Here is a 26,582-nt window from a genome sequence, read left to right on the forward strand (position 1 = left end):
TTTTCCTTTGCAGGGTCTCTTCCAAGTCCTGGTGTGGGAGCACAGAACAGTTTTTACGTATTGGCGATTCTAGAACAGACGCATTTGATTCTGCTCTGAAATTTCACTTCACATCATGGGTGTTCTTCCATGCGGCCACCAAAATCCTAACAATGCCAGTCCTTTCCTCATATCTTCTAAAAGGGATACAGATCATTGATTAACCATTCCCTAGGGGCTGGCTTATTTTCCTGCTTCTGATTTTCAAATATTGTGAGTGATGTAGAACAACCTTGGGCTTGTAGCTTTCTCTTTCCTCTGGATTGTTTCCTTGGGATGAATTCCCAGAAGTTTTATACTAAAAGGGGGCGTGGGTATGTTGACAATGCTTTATATGTATACCAGAACTCTTTTCCAAAACCTTTTTGTATCAATTTAAATGCCTAAACAGCAATGTGTAACTCCGGGCTTCCTTATGACTCTGGCAGAGGTGTGTGTGATAGTTCTTCGTGGTTCCAATTTAATGGCTATAAAATGGTCCTTTGGGTCTGCCTTTCTTTGAATATTAACGACTTTGAAAGTTTCCCATGTTTTTGTGATTCTTGTATTTGCACTTTGCCCACTGTCTCTCTCGCCATTATTCTTTTCTTCTTTCTTTTTTTCTTTTTGGTGGTGGGACCGTTCATTTTTTTTCATAAACTTTTACGTAACAGAGTAGAGATGTGGATCCTTTACATGCTTTTCTGCTGTCCCACCCCACGGTATATTTTTTTCTGGACTTGAGTTTGGGTTTGTTATGCGCAGCTGGTTGCTTTTTCGATTCTGTGAACGTTACACGTCAGATACGTTCAGAAGGAAGGGGCTTCATGGCAGCAGGGAGGAGGACACCCCTGGTGGAAGTCAGGGCGTCTACACATGACCTCCGACCCCATGTCGTGACGCCATCACGCTCCCATGAGCATCTTCAGGGGATGCTCTAGTGGGACCTGAGCTCGTACTGGACGTTCCCAAGGACATAAAGATGCTCATGCCTGGGCTCAGCAAAGCCTCTGAGCCCATGCCTGGGGGAAGTCAAACAAAGCCTCCGTTATGTGTTCAGTGCCCTAAACTTGTCCCATCTGGAATGTATCAGGCAGGCCAGGCCATAAAGAGTCATTGGTCACACACCACACCCTGGCCTTGAACAGGTCTCCCCAGCCTTTTCTCCACAGTGACATAGAAAATTCTATTTGTATGGCACAGTAGGGTGAAGGGAGGCATACCCAATGCCAAAATCAATGGCTGGGGGGCAGCCCGGGGTCCCAAAGGAAATATCCAGCACACCTGTGCCCATTCACTTCTGAAGTTGGGAAATTCTACTCTGAGATGCACTTGGCCTCAGGGTGCAGAGGTTACAGATGCTGGAAGGCTCTTCAAGGCCTTAGACCTTCATCAACACTTTCCTCGATGTCTTCCCAATTTATGCCCAAAGTCCAGTTCCAAAGCCACGCCCACATTTTTAGGAATTTCTTATTACCCCAGCAACCCCCTTTGAAGTATCAAAACATGTGTTAGTTTTCTGTTTCAGTGTAGCAGAATACCCCCCAAATTTAATGGCTTGAAATAAAAACAAACACTTACTTTTGTTAAAGTTTCTGTGGGGCAGGAATTCTGGGGTAGTTAGCTTGGGTGGCTGTTGCTTAGGTTCTCCTGGGTTCTGGTGAGGTGGCAGATGGGTGGCCGGCTGGGGCTGTGGTCACCTGAAGGCTGGGCTTCCAACGTGGATCGCTTGTATGGCGGGCAGGTTGGTGCGGTTGTGGGTGGGAGGCCTTCATTCTCCTCCCGTGGGTCTCTTGAGTGTCCTGTGATGTGTCAGGTGGCTTCTCCCAGAGCAAGTGATACAGAGAAGCAAATGGAAGCCACACACTGTCGCCTCCGCCGTACCATATGGGCCCCACAAACCACCTCTGATTCATTGTGAGAGGAGAGAACACAAAAGGGTGTGAGTCCCAGGAGGTGAAGATGACTAGAGGCCATTGTGAAGGCTGTCGTGGGCTGAATTGTGTGCCCCTAAAATTCATATGCTGGAGTCCTAACCCTCAGTACCTCGGAATGCAACCAGATTTGAAGAGAAGGTCTTTTTTTTTTTTTTTTTTACTTTTATTTATTTATTTTTGAGAGAGAGAGAGAGAGACAGGGAGGCAAAGAGAGGGAGAGACACAATCCCCAAACAGGCTCCGCATTGTCGGCGCAGAACCTGACAAGGGGCTCCCAGGAACCATGAGACCATGACCGGATCCAAAATCAAGAATCAGAAGCTTAACCGACCGAGTCACCCCGAAGAGAGGGTTTTTAAAGAAATGTTGAAGTTAAATTAAGGTCATGTGGGTGCTAACCCAATATAACTTGTGTCCTTATAAGATGAGGAAGTTAGGACACAGACACACACCGAGGAAGACCGTGTGTGTGGACAAAAGGAGAAGACGGCCATCTGCAAGCCAACGAGAGCGGCCTTGGAAGGACTCGACCCTGCTGCCATCTTGGACTCTCAGCCTCCAGAACTGAGAGGAGATAGATTTCTGTTGTGCAAGCTCCCAGCTGTGGTACTTGTTATAGCAGTCCTAACAAAGTAATACTTTGAAATGAAAGTAAACTGAAATAAAAGGGAAGACACAGAAGGCTGGTGACTAAGCCAACTGTGAGACCGTCTTCCAAAAGTAAGATCCCGCTGCATACTGGTTCAACCAAGGCTAATCTGGTGTCTTATCTTGAGGGTGTTGACCCTTGGAAGTCACTTCTGAAAGGTCTTCGGGCAAGTCCGATCCATCAGGACCTGTAGGTCTTACTGAGGAGAAGGGAAGGGAAGGTGTGAAAGTGTTTGACCACCGCCGGCCCCAAGTGAACACCAGTGAAACTGCATCTCATCACAGAAGGGAGTGAGCCTTCCCACAGACCTGGGCATGAACTTCAGAAAGTTCCCTTGGCTGGGCGTCCACTGTGACATGTCATTTCCTGCTGCAGTTACATTTTCTGGGTGGGCTCCAGGGATCCTGCAGCTTCCTTAATAAGAGAACGAGAAAAACCACCCAGTGGGCCTCAGAGGCTGGGCTAAGGCCATCCCAAGGCCAAGTGTGGGTGGGCCTCGAACTTTCCAGCCAAAGATTAAGGTGCCAGGGGCCCCCACTGCCAAGACAGAGTCACTTGAGAGCGGCCTAATTATCAAAATAAACACACGTTGTGAGGATTAATTGCCTTCAGTTTCAGTGCTAAACAATCGCGAGAAAAAAATTGAATTAAACGGCTGAATATCGTGTTATCAGATGCATTGGGGGTGGAGGATGGTCTGCCAGGAAGAGAGGGCGCAAACAAAATCAGCCTGAGAGGGAGATAATCGCTGGGAAAAAAAATCCCGCAAACAGTTCAGAGCTCAGTGTCAACAAGGATATGGTCAGACCTGAGTCAGACCTGAATTACCTTGGGCCGCTTCCTGAAAACACACTGTGGGTTTCACTCCGACCGAGATAAATTCTTTTAGTCCCAGGGTAATTTAAGGGTGCAGACGCCTGCCTCTGTAAATCACGCTTGTCACAAGTCCTAAGAAAATATAAGGTTTCTAGGGTCCTCGTTCCATTCTGGCGGGAGCGTGGATGGGTAGAACTTTTCTGGATGACAGTTTGGCGGTGAGTATCAAAAGCCTTAATATTTTGAATAGCCTTTGACAAAACAATCTACTTCCAAGAATTCCCGCGGCAAGCGTCGTGCTCGTGTGCAAATATTTAGTTCAATGGATGTTCCACACAGGACTGCTGCTTTTTTTTTTTTAAGTTTATGTATTTTGAGGGAGGAGGAGGGGCAGAGAGAGGGAGAGAGAGAACCTCTCGGCGTGACCCTCCACGCTGTCAGTGCGGAGCCCAACTCAGAGCTCCACCCCACACCACGAGGTCACGACCTGAGCAGAAATCAAGAGTCAGACGCTCAGCTGACTGAGCCACCCAGGCGCCCCACACGCGACTGCTTCTAAAGTTCCACGCCAGAAACCATCGGAATGATGATTGTATTGAGTATTGAACATAGAGCCGGCGCATCCGTAAGATGAAAAACCGTGCGATTCTTCGCAGTGATGTTCGTGTTAAAATTTTCACAGACACATTAACAAACGAGGAAGAAGGAGCATGCAGAGTTATAGGTATATGCCACCATTGAGGGGGAAGGACAGTCACACATAGAAGAGACCAGAAGGAGGTTCCTTAAAGGTTACTAGTTCTTTTCCTCGATGGTTGGATTCGCTGGGAATTTCTGGTTTCCTAGTTTGGGCTTCTCTGGGCTCTTCTAGTTTTCGACTACAAACAGGCATTTCCTTTGTGACAGAAAAAACAACAACAGTTACATCAGACTTCTAGGAATTTCGTAATTGAGACAGCTAGCGACTTCCTCCCAAAGCAGAGACCGTACATCCCATCCTCAGACCTCTTGACTGCAAATCCTGCAGGGTTTGGGGACAGCAGATGGGACCTCTTGAGAGTAAATCCATGGCGTCTGAGGGTGTGAAATGTGCCAATGTAAAAGATGGCGACGTATGGTCCAGGAACGATCTACGCCCCCACGGGCCGTGCTCAGGAGTTTCCATGGATCCGTGTCTTGTTCAACCTTTGGGATTGTCAGTCTTCTCAATTTTTAGAGTTTGTCGTAATGTTAGCTGTTGTTATAAGTGGACCGAACTTTGTAAGGTCTCCAAAATTCTCGCCTCTGTTCTCTCCTCTTCAAGCTCTTAATTCCTCCCAGTGTGTGTTATTAAAATCGCTTCCGAACCGGTCTCCCCGAGCTTGGTTCTCTTTCTCTCCCGGGGGCTCCCGTACACTGTCGCTAAAGGACAATAGCATCAGGCCGTCCACTTCTTTAGGCTCCGTGTTGCTTGGAGAGTAACGTCTGTCTCTGGCCAGGCGTTCGAAGGCAACCTTTGTCCCTCTCCAGTTTCCTTTTCCTGATCATTCTGTATGGCCTCCCTGCCCGCGTCCACTCTTCCAGCTCCCAGTGAGCCCCCTAGCCTCCCCGAGTGACGCTAGCCCACTTGCCTTGGCGTTTATGCCTTTCTTTCTTACTTGCCTCTGCCTAATTCATGCTCTTTCTCCCGTGACCAAGCCCCTCTACTCCGCACAGCCTGTCATGACCACACTCTGGTTCACACTGATCTCTCCCATCTCTGACCCCGGCACCTCTTGTCCTGGTCACTCACTGCTGACGCTCACTCTCTGTTTTCCATTGTTAAGACATCAGGTCTCATGGGGTGGGCGAGGGGGTGGGTGGGTTGTCTCTCCAGCTGCAGCCCATCCTGTGAATGAAAAGTAGATGTCTTCCGACTTGTCTTCCTGATGGCACGTAGCGTCGCTGCACCTCATCCTGTGTGCATGTTAAATTAATATTTACTGATTGCGATGGCGTTGTGCCAGGTGCTGAGAAACATGGCCTCGCGTTTATTAGTACGTTTCGTTCATTCATCAGCGTGTTGGAGTTCAAGGACGAACAAGACAGGAAGAGTCCCTGTCCTCGTGGAGCTTATGTTCACGTAGGGGAGATGGATTCTCAAACTAGACAAATAAAATATATATTTTGGGGTTACACATTTCATTTTTATTTTTTTTAAATATAATTTATCGTCAAGTTGACTAACATGCAGCATATCCAGTGTGCTCTTGGTTTCGGGGGTAGATTCCCGTGGTTCGTCGCTTACATACAACACCCGGTGCTCATCCCAACAAGTGCCCTCCTCCGTGCCCATCCCTCATTTTCCCCATCCCCCAACCCCCCCATCAATCCTCGGTTTGGTCTCTGTATTTAAGAGTCTCTCACGGGTTTGCCCCCCTCTCTGGTTGCAACTATTTTTCCCCCTTCTCTTCCCCCGTGGTCTTCTGTTAAGTTTCTCATAGGCAAATAAAATGTTTTAAGGAGTGGCAAAGGGCATAAGAGAAATAAGGACCTTCGTTCAACTTTCTACATATTTTACCTGTTCTGTATGCAGGGCCCGTTACATAATTTGCGGGGCTTGACGCAAAAAGGAGGCTATGTGACCCCTTGTTCAAAAACCACGTAGGAATTTCAAGGTGGTGACTGCAGGGCGTTACAGTAAGCACCGGACCCTTCTAGCACATGTCAGGAGGCCAGCTCTGCCTATAAGGTACTTAGCCCGTACAATTATAGGGTAAAGCATCTTGGGTGCTTAGATGACACGGAAAATAATCATAGAGACCATCTCCGTGACATTTGAAAGTCAGCTCGTGTATTTCCTTACAGAAAATAACAAGAGCCACGTGGTGGCCAGATACGGAATGTACCATAACGTTCCCGTTGTTCCCTGCCTTTCAGACTGTCTGTCTTACTCAGCTTTGCAAGTGTTATCCAGGAGGTGCTACGGGAAGCAGAGATGCAAAATCATCGCCAACAATCACCATTTCGGGAGCCCGTGTCTGCCAGGAGTGCAAAAATACCTCTCCGTCACCTATGCCTGTGGTAAGAACGCACCCTCAACAAACTTCTCCACGGAAGACCCTGCCTCTTTGGGAGGAGGTGATCAGGGGAACGAAAGGCATTTTCCAGCAGCACGCCAAACTGAGGCTACGCCTGGAAGTGTGTTATCTTCCCCAATATTCAAGAGTCTCTTTTTCTATCCTTTATTCTTGTAAATGCTGTTCATGTTAGAAGAGCCGTCCAAATTCTTGGGTCAGAATTTGTTTTAAGAGTACTTTCAGGGTGAGCCTGGGTGGTTCAGTTGGTTAAGCGTCGGGCTTCGGCTCAGGTCACGATCTCGCGGTTCGTGAGTTCGAGCCCCGCATCGGGCTCTGTGCTGACAGCTCGGAGCCTGGAGCCTGCTTCAGATCCTGTGTCTCCTTCTCGCTCCCTGCGCCTCCCCCATTCATGCTCTCTCTCTCTCTCTCTCTCTCTCTCTCAAAGAAATAAACGTTAAAAAAAAAAACAATTTTAAAAGCCTTTTCAGCAATCAGATTGGCCGCAAATGGGGAGAATAGGAAAAGAACAAGTGAATGGGGTAAACCTGATGTCGTTGAGAATAGTGATTTTAATCTGAGTGCTTAGGAGGCTCTAAAATGTATGGATACGTCATGCAGGCTCCCGGAAGTATTGTTTGGGTCCTGGTTAACCTCCCCGTCTCGGTGCTTGGCTCTAACTCTCTCTGCTGCCATTCTATCTGCAAACCCACAGCGGTGAGTCAACAGAGCAAATCCTCACCCTAAAGCCATTAAAAATGTTACAAGGCAGCATGTCTCGGTTTTCCCGGTGTCTTCGAGCAAGAAAATGAAATGCTTGGTTCATTAGATTCCAACTTTGTAAAGCTACCTCAAAGTGAACCGGCACTAATTAACTCTCTGCGGGTGCGGCGGGTTTCTGGTTTGTAATCTTGACGTGTGGACTGTTTGTTCATCCCGAAATGATTCATAGGAGCAAAGGGAGAGCACAGAGTCCCCCATCTGAGGAGCCCAGTCCCTGTGCTCGTGGCAACCCCTTCTCCTGCTAGCCAGTCCTCCCTTTTTCTCTTTGTAGCATATTCAGGGGTGACTCACAGATCACCCAGGTCACCCGTTAAGGCACACGAAGCAGTTGGTTTTGGTCTAGGCACGGAATCGCGCAACCCTTAGCACAATTAACTTAAGAACCTTCTCGTCGTCCCCGAAGGAAACCCTGCACCTTTAGCCGCGACCTCCAATACACCCCCACCGCCCCGCCCCAGACAACCACCCATCTATTTTCTGTCTTTATGGACTTGCCTTTTCGACGGCCCGTATAAATGGAATCACGCAATGTGCGGTTCTTCCTTTGTGTCGGCTCCTTTGCGTAGCGTGTCGCCAAGGTTCATCCATGTTGTAGCACGTGAAAGTACGCCCTTCCTTTCTGTGGCCTCGTGCTATTCTGATGCATCCCCTGCCTCTTGTATCCTGAGCTCAAAACGTTGGCCTCTGCCGCGCCAAAGCCGTCATGGGTCCAACGAAGTGGCTGCATCAGCGCATTCCCGAAATAATAGCACCCACGCTTGCGCTGCGGAAAGCGTGGTTTTACTTCCCCCCTCAAGCTTTACTCCTGCTCCCATGCTGTAGCGTTGAACCCCCTCTGGCTGGGGTTCCCCAAGAAGCCACACAGATCACTCTGAGGTTCTAGTAACGTCGGACCTCTGCAGCTGAGTGTTGCGGGACGTTAGCCTGCGGATGTGGGGGATCTCCCGGTGTGCCTTCGAGAAGGAGGTGAGCGCAGGTCCTCGGCCTGGGCCTCTTAGCTGAGAGAAGGTGGGCTTTCAGGGCCTGGACATCATGCTTCAGCTCGAGCTTCTTGTCCCTTGTTCGTTCATTCAGCGCATCGTGGGCACGTTCCGTGGGTCAAGGTGGTTTTGGTGCCAGGATTCCATAGTTTAAAAAAAGAAAAAAGGCACGGTCCTTGTGCTGGGGATTATCGGTTGAGGGAGTGAGATGGGCACTTAACTAAGCAAACAAGCAGGTGAATCTGCCAGGCTCATGCGAAGCACCAAGTAGGAGGGAGGCAAGGAGCTACAGAGGTCAAGGTGGCATCAGGCAGCCCCAGGGAACGGGCTGGGGGCAGGCGACCAGCTAAAACAGGAGCCACTCGGGCTGAGCAGGCCTGGTGGCCATGGCAAAAATAAAAAATCAGGTGGATTGGAGAAGGGTTTGGTAAGTGCGAAGGCAAGACAGACGCTGAGGACGCCTGCCTGGTGGAAGGATTGGCGCCCGGAGAAGGCAGAGGGATGGGGTGTGGCCTTACACGGGCGTCAATGTCACAACGGGACAGGAGACTCGGGGAGCGGAGGGGGGGCTTGCTGTTCTGTCGCACGGCCTCTGTCTTCTCTGAGTATAAGGTCATCGGCTGTGAGGACAGGGGAGGAAAGACGGTTTGAAAAGATGGGGGAAGGTATAAAGTGAGGCTCGTGTCAGACTTCTTGGGGGAGGACACTGGTCTGCCCGGCGGCGTGGTTCCTTCCAGTGGGACCAGTTGCTTGAGACCAGACGTGAGACCAGGCTCACTGGTCAAAGACAAAGGAGGGAGAGAGTTGGGGTGATCCCAAGTGAGTGATCACAGCGGTGGGGAGTGGGATCCCAGCTGCAGACAGGAGGGGGCTTCGGGAAGAAGGGAAGGTAGGGTCAGTGGAGGGGTCTGGACGAGGTTGAGATCTACAGGGGGAGCCACTTGAGGGACGGAGGCTGAGGTCAGAGACGGGGTTTGCAGCTTGGTGTTAGATCTGGGGCAGTGGAGGTAATGGGATGTTGACCGTGTCCTTCCCGTCTCCCTAGGACATGCCCCCTTGTCCGCCAGTGCGGTCCCAGGACGTATTCCAAAGGGAAGGGGTGCCTCGCTGGGAGGCAAGCTAATGCCCATCCCCCACCAAGCAGACACTTCCTAAGACACCTTCTCATCACCTTCTAAGTGGCTGGCATTTAAAAAATATCCCCCTCTCCACCCTCGGCCAGATGGCTCTTCTCTGTGCAACCAGAATCATTAAAAAATGATTTGCAATGTCCGAATATTTTATAGGTCACCGAATGGGAATGAAAAGGTTTCCATTTTTAAAAATTTTCTCCCAATGGATGTGGACGTGGATACAAAGACCGAGGATTGTCAATCATTGATTTCTAATTGAATCTGTCTTAGTTAGGACCCTTCGGGTGTGAGTGAAGGAACGAACGTGAGCGGGTTTAAGCCTAAAAGAGGGTTGAGGCAGGTGGGCATCATGTGGCTAGAAGCCCATCTTCAGAAGACAGGTCTGGGAAGCAAGGCCTCAGGAGGGGCTGAAGCTCCAAGGTCATGGCAAACATCTCTGGCATCTCTCTTCTCTGCTTCTCATGGCACTCCTTATTCTTTCTCTCTCTCTCTCTCTCTCTCTCTCTCTCTTGCACACACACAGCCTGCCTGTGACCTGAGCTGGATCGTATATGGCCACCACCACCGCCTGAATCGTTTTCATGTCCCATTTCTAGCGATATGGAGTAATTCCAAATTTCTTTTTTTTTTTTTTAAGTTTATTTATTTATTTTGAGGGAGAGAGAGACACACAGGCAGGGCAGAGAGAGAGGGAGAGATAGAATCTCAAGGAGGCTCCACGCCATCAGCACAGAGCCGGATGCGGGGCTCAGACTCACGAGCCATGAGATCGTGACCTGAGCTGAAACCAAGAGTTGGACACTTAACCGACTGAGCCACCCAGGTGCCCCCCAAATTTCTAACAGAAAGATATGTAATTGGCTGGGCTGGGGTCAGGTAGCCTCCCTCCTTTGATCAGCCCTGACCAGAGGCCATGTGATGTGATTATAAACATGGCTGCCTGGAGAGAGGGGCCCAGCCAGACTCCACCCAAGTCAAGATGCTCCTGGGGCGCCTGGGTGGCTCAGTTGGTTGAGCGTCTGACTTCGGCTCGGGTCATGATCTCACAGTTCATGAGTTCGAGCCCCGCATCAGGCTCTGTGCCTGGAGCCTGCTTCGGATTCTGGGTCTCCTTCTCTCTCTGCCCCTCCCCCACTCGTGCTCTCTCAAAAATAAACATTAAAAAAAAAAGATGCTCTTACATAAGAGGATCAGAGAAGACCCACCAATACCCTGCTTCTAACTGCAGCGTCTGATCCAGATTTGGGATTCTACCCAGCAGTCTTGCTGTGTCCACACAGGGGACAGGGCACCCCACCCTGTGGGGGGGGTGCTTTAGGGACAAATACTGAATATCAAGCTGAGGGCCCTCATTTCTATAGAAATACATGCCGCTCATCACTGCTGTGACTCAGGCAGGGGGACGAGGTGCCTCACCCACAGCGACCACGATTGCACTTCATGGTTGGGGGTTGGGTAGGGAAATTGCAGTGAGCAGTTATTGTCTCTGCTCTGGGAGCTGAGGGTGCCCGGATATGGGGACAGGAGGGATGGTGGTACCAGGATTTGGGGGCGAGGGAAACAGGGGCCAGGATTTGGGGACAAGAGGGATACTGGTACCAGTATTTGGGGGCAAGAAGAATGAGTGCTAGGATTTAAGGGCAGCAGGAAGGGGGGTTACCAGGATTGGGGAACAGAGAGGATTCAGTGCAAGGATTTGTAGGTGCTCGTGTAGTCTAGGCTCCTACCTAGAAGGAGAAGTTAAGCAGAGATACCATTTTTTCTCCAACACGAAGAATCCTTTCGCACCCTAAGTTCAACCTGGAGAGACTTCTTTCCTTCTTTTTTTGGGGGGGGGGGGCGGGGGGAGAGACTTCTTTCTTAAGGTCTGCACGGACCGAAGCTTGACACAGAAGATTTATTCAGGGGGAAAAAGAACTCAAGGTGGTTGCCCTGCCCAAATTTAGCGAATCGTCTTCTCTGGTTTCACCTAGACAGACTCACAGGGACTATGGGAATCACCTTGCTGTCTTTATAATCCTTTAACCAGTTGCCAAAGGCTGAGCGTGCCACGGACAGCACAGCATCACGGAAGGATCGAGGGCATGTGTGCCCAAGACCAGGAGCGGAGGCGCTACCTCTCCCCAGGCGAACGGTGCATCTCTGAGCCTCAGTTGTCCCATCTGCGGGAAAGGGGATGAGACGCGTCTTCACTCCGTGAAGACTGCCCGAGATGCACCGTTGGATCGCTGAGCCCGGGGTCCAGCGCGTATCAGGAGCTCCACGAGTAACAGTTTGCTCGTGGTCTTACAAATGCTTCTAAAATGGAGAGAGTCAGGCCTGCGGGGTGGTAGTAAATCGCATCCCAGCTCCTGTTGTTATTTTCAGGTTCCTAACCCACTCGCGGGGCCATCGTCATGTAGCAAGTGGGCAAGTTTCCTGACATGAGCCTGTATCACGCACAGCAGTTTAATGTCTGGAGGGCCGGGTTATTCTGCAAAGCTCCTCTGGACTGTCCTTCCGCCCTGAGCTCTTCATGTGTCTCCAGCTGCAAAGCCTCTGGCATTTGCAGTGAGCCCAGCCCTGCTCAGGCCGTATCTTGAGAACAAGGTGAGAGACAGATGTGAAAGAAGTGTCATTCCTGGCAGGGAGGACTTAATCCTGCCAGGGAATCAGGGGCGTCCTTCTCAGGCTGCGGAGGCTATTTCGTCAGAAAGCATTTTGTGGCAACCCGGTTCGGTCCTCTGGGGCGCTGCCCTGGTCCCTGGGTCAGCGGTATGGCCGTGGTCAGCCGAAGGGCATTCCTGGGGGGCCCTGGACAGCTTCTGCCGCCTCCTGTCATCGTCACCTAGATGTGACCGTCCCTGCCGATGGGCGCGAAGGCACCAGGGTCTCCTGCGCACGGAAAATCCACAGTTTAGGAATGTTCTCTGGTTGTTGGTCCTGGGACATCCCTAAAAGAATTTAGTTAAGCACTTTGAGAAAGGAAATGAGCTTTTCTTGCTGCTGAAGATGTCTTCCCAGCTCTTTTATAAAAATCAGTGCAGTGGAACTTGGACGGTTTACGTTGGCTCACTCCTGTTTCCTGTTGCCACTTCTCCCAGATACCAGCTGGGCTAACGAACAAACAAAAATAAGCAATTTTCTGCAGGAAAAATATTTGGTTTCCTCTCCCTTCTCCTAGCTGGCTGTGGTGCACTTCGCCTTCAGAAGTCTTGTTCTGCCCTCTGCTTTCGCTCACGCTACAGTCCTGTCTGCTTTGCCCCAGGGCATCTTGAGATCGGATGGTTTATTCTTAGGGTCAGTTCTGCAGAATCTTTAATCCACTTCCAAAACAGTCTGTTTTGCTGCCCCCTCTCATTTGTCTATTGTCCTTATAGCACTTAGAGGATCATTCTAGCGTGCGGTCTTAGAATTCTCTTTCAGGCTTATTAAGGAAGCGAGTGAGGACTGAGAGCCGTGGATGAAAAGCAGAGGAGGAGCTGGGAGAGCTCCGTGGTGGATTCCGGGCTGATTACAGTCATCTTGTTTCACTGAATCTCCCAGAAGTTCGCGTTCAGAGTTAACAGCGTTGGTTATTGAGGTGTCATTTACATACCTTAAGATTCACCCGTTTTAAGTAAAAACAGTTCAGTGCGTTCTAGGAAATTGACAGAAATGCACAACCAGCACCAAACTGCAGTTTTTTAAAACTTTTTAAAAAAATCTTTCGTTTATTTTTGAGAGAGAGAGAGAGCACGAGCAGGGGAGAGGCAGAGAGAGAGGGAGACACAGAATCGGAAGCAGGCTCCAGGCTCTGAGCTGTCAGCACAGAGCCCGACGCGGGGCTCGAACTCATAAACTGTGAGATCATGACCCTAGCTGAAGTCGGATGCTTAGCCAACTGACGACCCAAGCATCCCTGAATTAAGATATTTCTTTTTGGTTTTTAGTTCCCAAGAACATACTCACAGCGATCGATCCAGCCGTTGCTAATCTGAAACCTTCTTTGAAGCAGAAAGACGGTGAATATGGTAATTTTTCTGGCTTATTACCAGCATTTTTCTTTAAGTGAAGGTAAACAGTCCCATGTGACTGCAGTCGGGTGACATTGGTTGGACAGGGGATGTCAGGAGGTCATTGCAGTTACCAGCTCTGGTGATGGCAGTGCTGTGGCGGTCGGTTGCAAACGGTGGCCGGCGTTTTGTTTTGTTTTTCAAATTATAAGTGGGATGAAACCTCTTTCCCTTCCCTGCTTATTTCCCAAAGTACCACCTGGCAAAAGAGATCTGCTCGGAAACAAATTTGGGGTTCCTGGATGATGGGCCTCCTGGAAAGAGGACCCATCGGGAATGCAGGTGGGCCAGACCGAGGCTGGGCCTGAGGACTTCCAGAAGCCCCCCCTCCTCCCTCCGGTTTTCACTGGGCTCTTGTAAATAGGAGGGTGGGGGTGAACATTTTAGTTTTCTTATCCGATCGAGAATGGAATTCAGCCCTTTGGGACTCCTGATGGGAACCACAAAGTTTCTGTAGAGCATCGAAGATGTTGCACGTTGTGTGTTGAAAGTTTTGTATTACTCTTATTACATTTATGAGGTCTTCTGTCCCTAAATCGAAAAGTGAAGTATGCTCGACGCGGAAAACGGGAAAGCACCAAGGACTAGAACTCGCCCCTACTCTCAAAGCTTAGAGAGAACTAATGTTAACGTTCCGTGTTCGAGTTCCACCCCCGCGCCAGCTCTCCGCCGGGCTTTGCATCTCCCAGCCCCACTGCTGCTTCTGACACGGTTCCTACCCTGAGCCCATGAATATCCCGATCCCCCCCGCCACCCCCCCCCGGAGGCTTCTGCCCTGTCTGTCATCCCCAGGGGTCCCCAGATCTCTCAGGCTGCCCATCGCGAGCTCACTGAGCTCTATCACAGAAGTGTACCCAGGCATTTGCAATCAGACCTGCCCTGCATTTGCTATCATTTCCAAAAAAGTGGCCCCGCACAATCTCCCTCCATAATCTCCCTCCCTTCTTCTCTGTGCAGACAGCAGCTCTGTGGTTAGGTACGTATGCCGTGAGTAAGCCTCCCAGAGGCACGATGAATGCCATTGCCTGTAGGACGGGAAAATGCGCTCGTTCCCTGCCGCAGTGGGGTGGGTGAGTGGCATCTAACGTTGGAACCCACCCATTTTAGGGTTTCTAAATCCCTCTTGTGGCTTAATATTTTCAGAGACTATTTACTCAGTGCTCTTGCTGGCTTGTAGTCTTCTGTAATTCAGTCAGAGGCCCATTTATTGGATTTCTGTGACTTTTTATTCATTATGGCAGTCCTGGGTTGGGAACAGAAGGCATCCCGTGAACGGCCGTGACTCATCGCCCTTGCATTTCTTTTTTATGAAACAGGTATAAACTTTGACCCAAGCGAAACGAGGGTTCTGAGGAAAGACGGAGTTATTGTTAGCAACTCTCTGGCTGCCTTTGCCTACATCAGAGGTAGGTCAATGAATCGAAGCTTCCCAGAATGCTTTACCGAACCCTTACTGCCAGCTGCGATGTTTAATTACAACACTCGGCTAACGAAAAACGACTGGAAGTATGACTCAGCACGTGCTGTCTCCTAAGATCTGGAAACACAGGGGCCTAAATTCAGGGGCCGCTCCAGCTGGGTTAACACCCACCAGAGAGCGACATGGGGAGGAGGCAAACAGATCAAGTCACACTGCTTAGGAGTTGGGTTCCGTGAGTAGTTTCCTCTGAGAGAAGTAGGAACCGAGGAGTACATTTCCCAGGTCTCAAATTTGGGAAGGGCACGGGTTCTTAAATCCCACCCTTGGCTGGGAGACAACGGAGCTAAAAGGTGCCCTTAGTGAACAGAACAGGCCATGCCCTGGGAAGGCTGAGTCTCTTCCTGACTCACCAGTGTTACCTCCCACGGTTGCCAAGGGTCCCCTTGATGATCTTCCCCTCAAGGATCCATCAGACTCAGCCCTCCCTACCCGGCGGAGCCAAAGCTGCTCGTCGGCATCAGTGAGGGGACGGTGCGTGCCTTGCCTTCGTGCGTCACCACCCTGTCCGCTCGCCTCAGGGTAGACCGTATTTTGTCGTGTGAGCTCCGCAGGTTTCGGCGACGTCTGCCTGACTCCGTTCAGGGAGGCCAAAGCCTCTGAGGCCTTCTGTACAATTCGTGTGACCGCAGGGCGTTGTGGCATTGCCGCTCAAGGCCGGCCGGGGCTGAGGCTCTTTGGGGGGAAGCCTTCCTCAGAGGAAAAGAAAAGTGTTAAGGAAACAGCTCCACACGGGAGGTGGAAAGGATGGTCTTGGGATCTTCTACTGTTCCATCGTCTTCCGGCGTCCGTATTCCTCCTGAGTGTGTGCTGTGCGGTTGTTGGTTTCTTCTGAGAATCTTCTGTCTTCAGACGACCCTCCGACTTCCATTTCTTGCTGTTTCTGATAACATTTATGAGGCCTTTGCTCCCCTTCTGCATAAAAGTAGAGGATGTTTGATGTGGCAAACACGGGAGCCCACCAAGAACTAGAACTCGCCCCTACTCTCAAAGCTTGGAGAGAACTAACTAGTATTAACGTTCTGTGTTCTTCTGGTTCCCACCCCCCCCCCCCCCAACGGCCAGCTCCCCGCCAGGCTTTGCATCTCCCAGCCCTGCTGTTCTTTCTAACAGGGCTCCCATGAATATCCCGATCCCCCAGCAGGGGAGGCCCCAGAGCCCTGTGTCACCCTTGTCAAAGTTAAGCGCCACAGGGATTTTTGTCAGAAATCTCCCCACGTTTTCAGAGTCCCTGGAGAGCCCCCTGGAGGAAAGGCGTCATGAAAAATCTCTCAGGGAATAACGAGCAACCAGGAGCCGCGATGACTCTGCTCACAGAGCTGTGGCCGTGCTGAGCCTTGTCAGTGCCTCTCGACAACTGTGTTGGTCGCCTTGGGCCACCGTGACAAGACACTGTAGGCTGGCGGCTTCCACGGCAGAAATTCACGTTCTGGAGGCTGGAAGTCCAAGATCAAGGCGCCCACAGAGTCCGTTTCGAGTGAGAGTTCCCTTCCTGGCTTGGAGATGCATGCCTTCTCACTGTGCTCTCACAGGAGATGGGGAGAGAGAAAGAGAGAGAGGAGGAGGAGGAAGGAAGAGAGAGAGAAGGAGGAAGGCAGAGAGAGACAGAAAGAGAGAGAGAGAATGCTCTCTGGCATCTCCTCTTATAAGGACCTTGATCCTCTTGGATTTGGGCCCCACCCTTAATGACTTCATTTAACCTTAATTACCTCCTTATAGGTCCTGTCTCCAAATACAGCCGCATTGGGGATTAACCCTTTGACACACCAATTGGAGAGGGGCACAATTTAGTCCATAGCAAAGACCCCGAGAGAGAGGATTCTGATCCCCCATTCTGCACACAGGGAAGCTCAGGGTCGGAGGAGTTGAGCCATTTGCCTGAGGCCACAGCAGGGACATCACCAGGGCCACGATTCAGACTCAGCAGGTAGAAAACCTGTGCTCTGGTTTCCTCTGAGCAACAAATGTGCCCTTCAGAAGTTTGAGGGGTGGATGTACCCGAATTACTCCCTCCCTCCGTGTCCGTCCTTTTACACACACGTGCCTCCCAGAAATCAAATGAGAGATTTTCTCATTAGCACCCATTTCACTGCTACACATTGCCTGACTTGAGGACCAGTGCTTGCTCTCTTAGTTGTTGTCACGGCCCAGGGACCAGGACAGGCTGGCATGGGACAGATGCTCGGTAAGTGGTTAACCAATGAGCGGATGATGAATCTTCCTCTGGCGTCATGAGCTGTCCTGCACCTTCTTGTCACCGTGTATTTGCTATTTATAGGTAGTCCGTTTTGAAGAAATGTAAGGACTTCATGCCCGGTGACTTGGTTTTGTTGAGGGTTGCTTGGGCGCCTCCGTCCCCGAGAGCCGTGGGGAGGAGGCCTGTCTGAGAGGGTGGGGGAACCGCCGGCAGGAGCAGCCGGAGCTGAGAGTGAGCCGGGTCAGCTTCTGGAAAAATCAGCTTCGCATGCTCCGGAGATTGGGTGGATCCCAAAGGACGTTTCCCCAGGTCAGGCTGCACGTGGTTTTGACACATTGGTGCAGTCACATACACACAGGGGACAAGTCGACTGGGAGCCAAAACTGAGGGGCATGTCCTGGGATACTGGAACACAGGGGTCGGCAGAACGGACGTGAGCATGTCCAGGGGTCCCCGATGAACAGTTTCTCTTTGGGCCATGTAAGTGACCTGGGAAGCTTTCCCCAACAGTGAGGCATCATTTTAGTACGTTTAGTACATTTAGTACGTTCGAACGTACCCTTAACTGTGCACACCTAATTCATTCTAGAACCAGATCATCAGTTTGAAGAAGCCTGTGGAAAAATTCTGAAATCAGAGGAATGGAGAGGTGTGTGTGTGTGTGTGTGTGTGGTTTTTGGAAAGCGGTTTATTTTCTGGCTCAGCCATCAGCCCCCAGCAGACTGTACCCAAGGAGCCTTATTTGGACAGTCTTGCTCAGAACCTGACTCTCCCCCTGCACTTATTTTTTGTTAATGTTTATTTTATTTTTGAGAGAGAGAAAGAGAGAGAGGGTGTGTGCGCGTGCATGTACGTCGGTGGGGGAGGGGCAGAGAGAGAGGGAGACAGGATCTGCATGCCAGCAGAGAGCCTGATGTGGGGCTTGAACTCGTGACCTGTGAGATCGTGACCTGAGTCAAAGTCGGACGTTTAACCAGCTGAGCCACCCAGACGCCCCACCCGCTCCACCTGTGTAAGTTTCGTGACAGCAGCTTGGTGTGTTTCCCCCACATACACCCGCAGGCATGCCTCTCGTGTCCTAATATTTCTGTCACTTGCCTCTGCTTGGGCCTCCAGCCCTCTGGCAGAGCATGCTGTGGACGGTCCGGCCGCCCGGGGTCCCTGGGGTAACTAGGGTAGCTGGGGGTCACGGTCAGAAAGCAGAGCTTGTCCTGAGATGCGGAGGCATCGTGTTTTATATGAAAGGAATTCTAGGCTACGAGACGGCCCCGCATTGAAATAGAAGTATGATAACACATTCCAAAGTCAGAGTTACATGAGAGGGAGGATGATCGGGGATCAGCGCCACCTTGCCACTGAGGTGTGGCTTCCGATGTGTTCCCACGGTCTCTAATCTTCGGTTCCGTGACAAGGTTATTATCGCGTCCGTAAGTGCTGTCAGACCAAGGGCTCAGGAAGCTCTGTGCTTTCACCCACCAGTAGCAGGGCCCAGGAGGCGGGACCCTGGCCCCGGCTTCTCGGCGTCTTACTGGGACACAATAGGTTGGAACTGGAGCTCGTGTTGGCTCCAGACCAGAGATCTAAGGGTCAGGGGCCTTAAAGGCCACAGGCCACCCTTGTGAGATTCCTGCGGGCTTACCGCAGCCGATGACATTAAAGCCCTTCACTTAAGCCTGTGATGAACTGAGGCTGAACTGAGAACAATAACACGATGTGAAGATTCTCTTTAACTGCAGGGAGGCTAATGCCTTTATCTTTCTGGAACCCATAATAGGAAACGGGTCGTAAAAGCTGCGAGTGGTCCAGTTGAAAACTGACGATGTGCCCTCAATGTAAAGTCCAGGGGGCGGTGGCTGTGGAGAGAGAGCCCGGCCGGAGCTCGGGGTCCCAGCCACGCGGTGGCTGTGGACAAAGGACGAGGCTGCCTCAGGAGGACTTGGGCCGGCCCACCTCCAGGTGCCCTCTAACTAACACCTGGTGATTCTGTGACCTCAAACCAGTCAGCGTAGATGATGAGGAAGCCTGGCTCCCATGAGGCTTTGCCGTGTTCACCAACTTTGATCACGGGATCTCAGCAGACTTGGTGTAGACATGGCCTAAAGAGCGACCACTGGGCAGGAGGCACGTAGGGCCTGATAAGTGGGAAGCTCTCCTTGCAGTTGACCGTCACCTCCCAGAAGCAGAGGGAGAGAGGAAGAGAGGCAGCTACATAATGGAGCCCCGCCCACAGGACACCCCTCTTCTCACGGACTCAGCAGGTGTTTGCGTAATCCCTGCTCCGCCCTGGGCGCTGGGGATTCGTGAAGAACAAGAGAGTTCGGCCCCTGCCCTCATGGAGCTTGCGTTCTCTGGGGTGAGACCGGATAAAACACCTTCAGCGATTTAGTGACATTCAAGATGCTATGGAACCTAACGACGGGGGAGGGGTGGGGGTGGGGGGGACCTGGCCCCGCCTGGGGGTGGGGGCAGAAAGGTCTAGATGAAGGAGGAAGAAAGAACATTCCGTGCAAAAGCACCAAGGTGTGAGGCCATCTGCCCCTCACCCCAGCCCCGTGGGGAATGGAAGGAGGCCAATGTGTCAGGAAAACAGAAACTGAGGCATGAATGAGTCCTTGGAGCTGAACTTGGGGAGGGTAGCTGGGGCCAAGGCCTAGCAAGCTTCGCAGGCTACGGTCAGGATTTGATTTCCAACTTAGTGAGAAGAGGGAAACTGTTTACCGGTGCTAAGTAGGGCAGTGATGTGATCCCGTGTGCAATTTTAAAAAGATTGCAGTGGCCACAGTGGGAAGGTGGGTGACAGGGCGAGAGAGGAGAGAGGAAGACGGAGAAGGGCGGTGGTGTTCCTGGTTTTCAGATAAATTCACTAGATCAAAAGATGCCTTAATGAAAGTGGAAGTCCCAGCCACTCACCAAGAGATAGTCACAACATATACTGTCAAATGGTTATTACCAAGAATATATAGAAACTGCATACATGTATCAGCTCCCTCGTAGGTCCGTCCCCAAGAGGAACACTTGCACGTGGACATCAGGGACATTTACAGGACTGTTTGAGGCTACGGCGCCCACGTGGCAAGAGCCTGACGGAGACAGCGACCAGCAGGAGAGAGCGTGAATAAGCCACCGTGTAGTCAAGATAACGGAGCAGTAGGAGGCAGCGTAATATTCAGTTAAAAACTCCCAGGGTGGCTCAGTCGGTTAGGCGTTTGACTCTTGATTTCTGCTCAGGTCATGATCTCGCGGTTCGTGAGTTTGAGCCCCACATCGGGCTCTGTGCTGACAGTGCGGAGCCTGCCTGGGATTCTCTCTCTCTCTCTCTCTGCTCCTCCCTTGCTCATGCTCTCTCTTTCTGTCTTTCTCAAATAAATAAACTTAAAAAAATAAAAGTAATGAAATGAATAAACATCAAGGAGGGCCGTGCCCTGACCAGCAAAGAGGATGTGTCCTAGCCTAATTTAATTCCTAATTTAATTCTGTCCACCTGGGCTCCTTAAAAAGGAAGGAAGGGAAGAAGGGAGGGGAGGAGGGAGAAAAGGGTATGGTAACTAGCCCAGAGTTAACCTGCCTGCCTGGGGCAGAGCCAGATCTCAAACTCTGTCCAGGGAGGGTGAGGCCCAGGTTTGCCCACCACACCACTGCTGGGAATGACTGACCTCTCAGAGGAGAGGAGAGAAACCGGTGATCGTGGTTTCCTGGAAGCTCGACCATCACGGGACTCTTTCTCCCTGGAAGTGGTCCTGTCCTGACCTGTGGGTGGCTGGAAAAGGAACAGGCGGGACTCCGTTGCCCCACCCACGGTCCTTACAGGTGCCACAGGGGTGATGGCGGCAGGCGTGGCCACCAGCGGGACTCACGGTTTATGCTGAGGGAAGGAGGAGATGGGTAGTGGCTGCATCCAAAGCCCACATCGGGGTGCCCCGAGAATGGGGGGTTGGAGGGGACATTGGCTAGGAGGTTTGGGGTGGGTGGGGTGGGGTGGGGGCAGCAGGGAGAGGAAAGGGACATTCAAAGGGACAGGAGGGGTGAGGAGTCGGCTCCCAGCGGAGGCTGTGATGTGTGGGAGGGAGAAAGAAACATCCGCCCTATTGCCTTAGAGTCTCTGGTCTTTCCATCATTCTGTGTGTTGTTGTTTAATGACTTTGTCCCAAATGGCAGCCCAATCCCCATTCTACCTCCACTCCCAGAAACGAAAATAGCCTTTTCTTTTCTCGCAAAGGATGCATGGCTGTGTTTGACCAAATCTTCAAAATGCCTTGACCCTCAGGAAAAATATATTACTATTAATAGCACTTAAGAACACACCCAGCTGTCCTTCCCTGAGCTGGATCGATTGGCGTTAAGACTTCCGTATCGTAAGGAGAGCGATCAGATTTTACTAGTAGGGGTGATGGCAACAAAGAACAACATATCTGGGTCCAGGAGCTGCACCCGCGACTTGAGCTGCAAGTGAAGGAAGCCGAACGGAGAGGTTTCGAGTTTCCAGGGGATGCGTCCTCCTTAGTTAGATCTCTTCCCATCAGACCAGTGGGCTAGATCCCTTGATGATATAGGAAACTTAACAACCCTGGAGTTTTGACACCAGTCTGGACCTCTGGGGAAGGACAGAGGCAGCAAAGGCAATAGTCATTCATGATACTTCCGCGTGGTAAATGGGGGGGGCGGCGGCGGGGGGGGGGGTGCTGTGCCTAGAGAAGGATCACTGAGATGCACTGAGCAAATGCCAGGGGTTCCAAGTGCCCACCCCACAAGGAGCTCACAGCCCGAGATCCCGAATCCAGGTCTGGCTAAGCCTACAGAGGCCAGTTGTCCACAGGCGGTGGCTTCCCTTTGCTGGCTCAGCTTGAGCCTTTGTTTCAGGGGTCAGCAAACTGTGGCCCTCGGGCTGGTTTTGTAAATCCAGTTTTAGTAGCCACCCCTGTAGGTCTGGGGCTGCCTTTGTGCACAAAGGCAGCACACACGGCCCACAAAGGCTGAGATCCTCACTATCTGCCCTTGAAGGAGAAAGTCTGCCAGCGCCTGATTTCTGTTTTGAGGGAGTTTGCTGCATCGTTATTTCCCAAAGCGGGAGTGCTAGGACCTCAAGGGATACATAACTACAAAATGGGGACAAAAACGGCCCTTTCCGCGCAGGGGTAAGGTAAGGATTCACCTTATGTCGGGACTTAGGCCAGAATACGTGGTGCAAATTAGCATTGTTTCTGTTATTCTTACGCAATCATTTGGATGTGGGAAGAACTACTAGAAACTTCTGCGTACATTTATTTTTTAATCTAAAAGACATCAAGCTTTGCTAGCATCTACTGTATTCGTAGTACATTCATGTACGTATACTTTATATATAAATTAATTTTTCAAAATTCGCTGCTACCACTAATACTAGTGAACAGTTTCTCGAGCGCTATGTGTCAGTGAATGTTCTGAGAGTGTTACAGGAATGCACTCTTTGGCAGGAAGGTGCTATTAGCCCTATTTTACATATGACGAAACTGAGGCACAGAGGGGTTATGTAACCAGCCAACAGTCACGCAGCTAATAAGTGGCAGATCGTAGTTTGCACTCGGAGGGGGGGGGGGTCCAGCTTCTGAGTCGCTCTGCTGTGTGTCCTCTCGTGTACCTATATGGATCGACCATGCAGGCTCAAAACCTTTTCTTGTTTTAAACCAACGGGAGTGTACGACCAGTTAGGTGAGGCTGGTTTCAAAGATGCTGTTCAAGGGGCACCTGGGTGGCTCAGTCGCTTAAGCCTCTGACTCCGGCTCAGGTCGTGACCTCGTGGTTCGGGAGTTCGAGCCCCGAGTCGGGCTCTTTGATGACAGCTCGGAGCCTGGAGCCTGCTTCGGATTCTGTGCCTGCCTCTCTCTCTCTGCCCTTACCCCGCTCGTGCTCTGTTTCTCCCCCTCTCAAACATCAATAAACATTAAAAAAAATATTTAAAGAAAAAGATGCTGCTCAGGATTGGCGTCCTGCGTGAGCTGTTGGTTTGGGCAGACGTCTGTTTCTGTGGATTGGTGAAGGCTGACAGTCCTGGCCAGCTCCTGACTTGTCCTTTCCCACCCCCCCCCCCACAGCCCACCCAGAGAGAGCAGCCCTGCTGTTCGTGTCCAGTGTCTGCATCGGTCTTGCACTCACATTGTGCGCCCTGGTCATCAGGGTGTCCTGCACCAAGGACTTCCGGGAGCTGCAGCTGGTGAAGGAGCACCTCGTGCCAGGAAGTGACAAGGCTGAGGAAGACAGTGAGGATGAAGAGGGGGAGGAGGACTCTTCAGACTCTGATTTTCCAGGGGAACCGTCTGGGTTTTGTAGGACTGCGTATCCTGTCTACAGTTCCATAGAAGCTGCAGAGCTGGCCGAAAGGATTGAGCGCAGGGAGCAAATCATCCAGGAAATATGGATGAACAGTGGTTTGGACACCTCACTCCCGAGAAACATGAGCCAGTTCTACTGAAAAAGAGACACATCTTATGCGATCACACTTTCTGAAGAGGGAAGGATCCAAAATGCCCCTCCGGTTCTATTTCACTCGTACCTTCCATGAAGGAGTATTTGTTATGTCATCCAATACCGGTGAAGCGAGAAGCTGTTAAAGGGACCTTTCCAACTGTTTACAGCACATTCAAAATAAACTAGGAGGGAAGTCTTTGTTCTCTTTATTTATTTAAATTCTTGGAAAAAAAAATTTTTTTAATGTTTATTTATTTTTGAGACACAGAGAGAGAGCATGAGCAGGGGAGGGGCAGAGAGAGAGGGAGACACAGAATCCGAAGCAGGCTCCAGGCTCCGAGCTGTCAGCACAGAGCCCGACGCGGGGCTCGAACTCACGAACCGTGAGATCGTGACCTGAGCCGAAGTGGGACGCTCACCGACTGAGCCACCCAGGCGCCCCTTAAATTCGTTTTTATACATTAACACAGAATGCACATTTATTGCGTGCTTATAATTCCAGGCTCTGTTGTAGCTGCTTTTCATACGTTAAGTCATTAATTCCTCACAACAACCTCATGAGGTAGGGCTATCATCCCTTTTACAAATGAGTAAACAGGAGATTCCTTGTATCAAAAAAAAAAAAAATTGTACTGATATACAGGACAGCAAGCTTGGATCCATCCACTATGGCGGATTTTAATCACTAAAATTATTTGTTTAGAACAGAAATCAGCAACATTTTTCTTTTCTTTTTTTTTTTTTAAATTTTAAATGTTTACTTATTTCTGAGAGTGCAAGCAGGGGAGGTGCGGGGGGGGGGGGAGGGGTGGGGGGGGAGACACAGAATCCGAAGCAGGTTCCAGGCTCTGAGCTGTCAGCACAGAACCCGGCATGGGGCTCGCACCCATGGACCGCGAGATCGTGACCTGAGCCGAAGTCAGACACTCAACCGACTGAGCCACCCAGGTGCCGCTCAGCAAAATTTTTCTTAAAGGGCAAGATAATATTTTAGGCATGTGGGTCATGCCATGACTGCTCAACTCTGCCATTGTAGCTCACAGGTAGCTATACATAGCTAGTACATAATGAGTGAATGTAGCTGTGTCCCAATAAAACTTTATTTACAGACGCTGAAATTTTGAATTTGATTTCATTTTCACATGTCACATATTCTTTTTTTTTTAAATCACTTTAAAATGTAAAAACCTTTCTTAGCTCACAGGTGTACAAAAACAGGTAGCAAACATTTACCTGATTTTGTAAATAATGTGTGGGCCACAAGACCTAAAATATTTACTCTCTTGCCCTTTATTTTGTTTTGATGTTTATTTATTTTTGAGAGACGCGGGGAGAGAGAGAGAGAGAGAGAGACTGAACGGTGGAGGGACAGAGAGAGAGGAAAACAACAGGATCCCAGGCAGGCTCCAGGCTCTGAGCTGTCAGCACAGAGTCCCCACGTGGGGCTCAGAACCCATGGACCGCCAGATCATGACCTGAGCCAAAGTCTGACGCGTAACCGACTGAGCCACCCAGGCGCCCCTGCTCTCCTGCCCTTTAGAGAAAAAGTTTGCCCACTCCTGATTCAGAATGGAAAAGTGCACAGCTTCTAGTGCTCAAACGGATCATCCAGATTACCCAACAGTCCTTTGGGCAACGATCAAGGCGGGGAGTTACCTTTCAAATCATTGCAGGGGAGCGGAAGAAAAAAAAAAAAAGGTAAGGAAACCGATTCCTAATGGGAGAACTGGTGAGAGGTTCCTTTAGACAGCTCCCCCTGCTGGACAGGAGGCTTATAGCTATGGAGTAGAATAAGATTTTATTATTTATTTATTTATTTATTTATTACTTATTTGAGAGAGAGAGTGTGTGTGTGTGAACAGGGGGAGAGGAGCAGAAGGAGAGAGAGCAAAGATCCCAAGCAGGCTCCACACCCAGCATGGAGCCCGAGGCAGGGTTCGATCCCACTTCCCCTAGGGTCATGACCCGAGCCAAAATCAAGAATAGGATGCTCAACTGACTCAACCACCCAGGCGCCCCCCATTTTTTTTTTCTTTTTTGTTCCAGTGGTACCTAGGGTACAAAAATGATGGTGTTATATCCATCTCGCATGTCTGCTGTGGATGGACAAGCTTTCTGCCACCAACCCGGCAAGCAGGCACATGTAGTTGAGGAAGCGGAAGGCTGACAGGTTAAGTATGGGGGCCCAGTTCACATGGCAGAACGGGATGGAGGGGACTTAGTTGTGAGGTGATCGGGAATAACTGGCTGTTCCCTCAGGGACTCAAACAATGCTGGATACGGAGAAGGCATTTTTCTCTCAGTCCCCCCACCCCACCCCCCACCCAGGACCTGAGAGTGAAGGGCCCATCCGAGGCGTGCAGGAAAGGGTGGGTGTGGAGTCTCTCATCAACCGGCCCAGCATCCTGCCTTGAGAAGGGGTCTGCAGTCCTGTTTGTTTGTTTTTGTGTCATTCAATTTGTCTTAGTTCATTTGAGCTGCTACGACAAAAATGCCACAGACTGAGTGGCTTAGGAACAGTCGAGATTTATTTCTCACAGCTTGGGACGGTTGGAGTCCAAGATCAAGGTGCCATCTGGACAGTTCCTATAAATGGAATCACACCGTGGGTAGTCTTTTCGTGCCTGGCTTCTTTCGTTTAGCGTAACGTCTTCTGGTTCCACCGTGTCGTAACACGTGTTAGGACTTCGTTCCTTTTTTGTGGACGAGTACTATCCCATTGCATGGGTAGAACACATTCTGCTCACTCATTCATCTGTTGGTGGACACCCGGGTTGTTTCCACCTTTGGCTACTGTGAGTTATGCTGCTGTAAACATTCGTGTATTTTTTTTTTATTTAAATTTTTTTTTTCAACGTTTCTTTATTTTTGGGACAGAGAGAGACAGAGCATGAACGGGGGAGGGGCAGAGAGAGAGGGAGACACAGAATCGGAAACAGCCTCCAGGCTCTGAGCCATCAGCCCAGAGCCTGACGCAGGGCTCGAACTCACGGACCGCGAGATCGTGACCTGGCTGAAGTCAGGCGCTTAACCGACTGCGCCACCCAGGCGCCCCAACATTCGTGTATTTTAACACGCGGTA

The 26,582-nt window shown here is 50.7% G+C and overlaps 1 protein-coding gene across 4 annotated transcripts in view; it reads left to right on the forward strand.

Annotated features, from left to right (window-relative positions):
* EVA1C (eva-1 homolog C) overlaps positions 1-23,504 on the forward strand; it is a 76,398-nt gene extending 52,894 nt beyond the window's left edge. For 3 of the 4 annotated variants that reach the window (XM_047100248.1, XM_047100250.1, XM_047100252.1), the window contains 4 exons: positions 6,319-6,462; positions 13,263-13,343; positions 14,702-14,791; positions 23,128-23,504. In XM_047100248.1, the coding sequence (XP_046956204.1) occupies positions 6,319-6,462; positions 13,263-13,343; positions 14,702-14,791; positions 23,128-23,504 (692 nt within the window). The remainder of the gene's footprint in view (positions 1-6,318; positions 6,463-13,262; positions 13,344-14,701; positions 14,792-23,127) is intronic. The other variant, XM_047100251.1, reaches the window with a different exon arrangement.
* Positions 23,505-26,582: the final 3,078 nt, after the last annotated feature.

Source organism: Lynx rufus, unplaced genomic scaffold (assembly GCF_022079265.1).
Source record: "Lynx rufus isolate CCGP_SWC_20201006 ecotype Redwood Valley unplaced genomic scaffold, mLynRuf1.p SCAF_5, whole genome shotgun sequence".
In the NCBI taxonomy this organism is placed as follows: domain Eukaryota; kingdom Metazoa; phylum Chordata; class Mammalia; order Carnivora; family Felidae; genus Lynx; species Lynx rufus.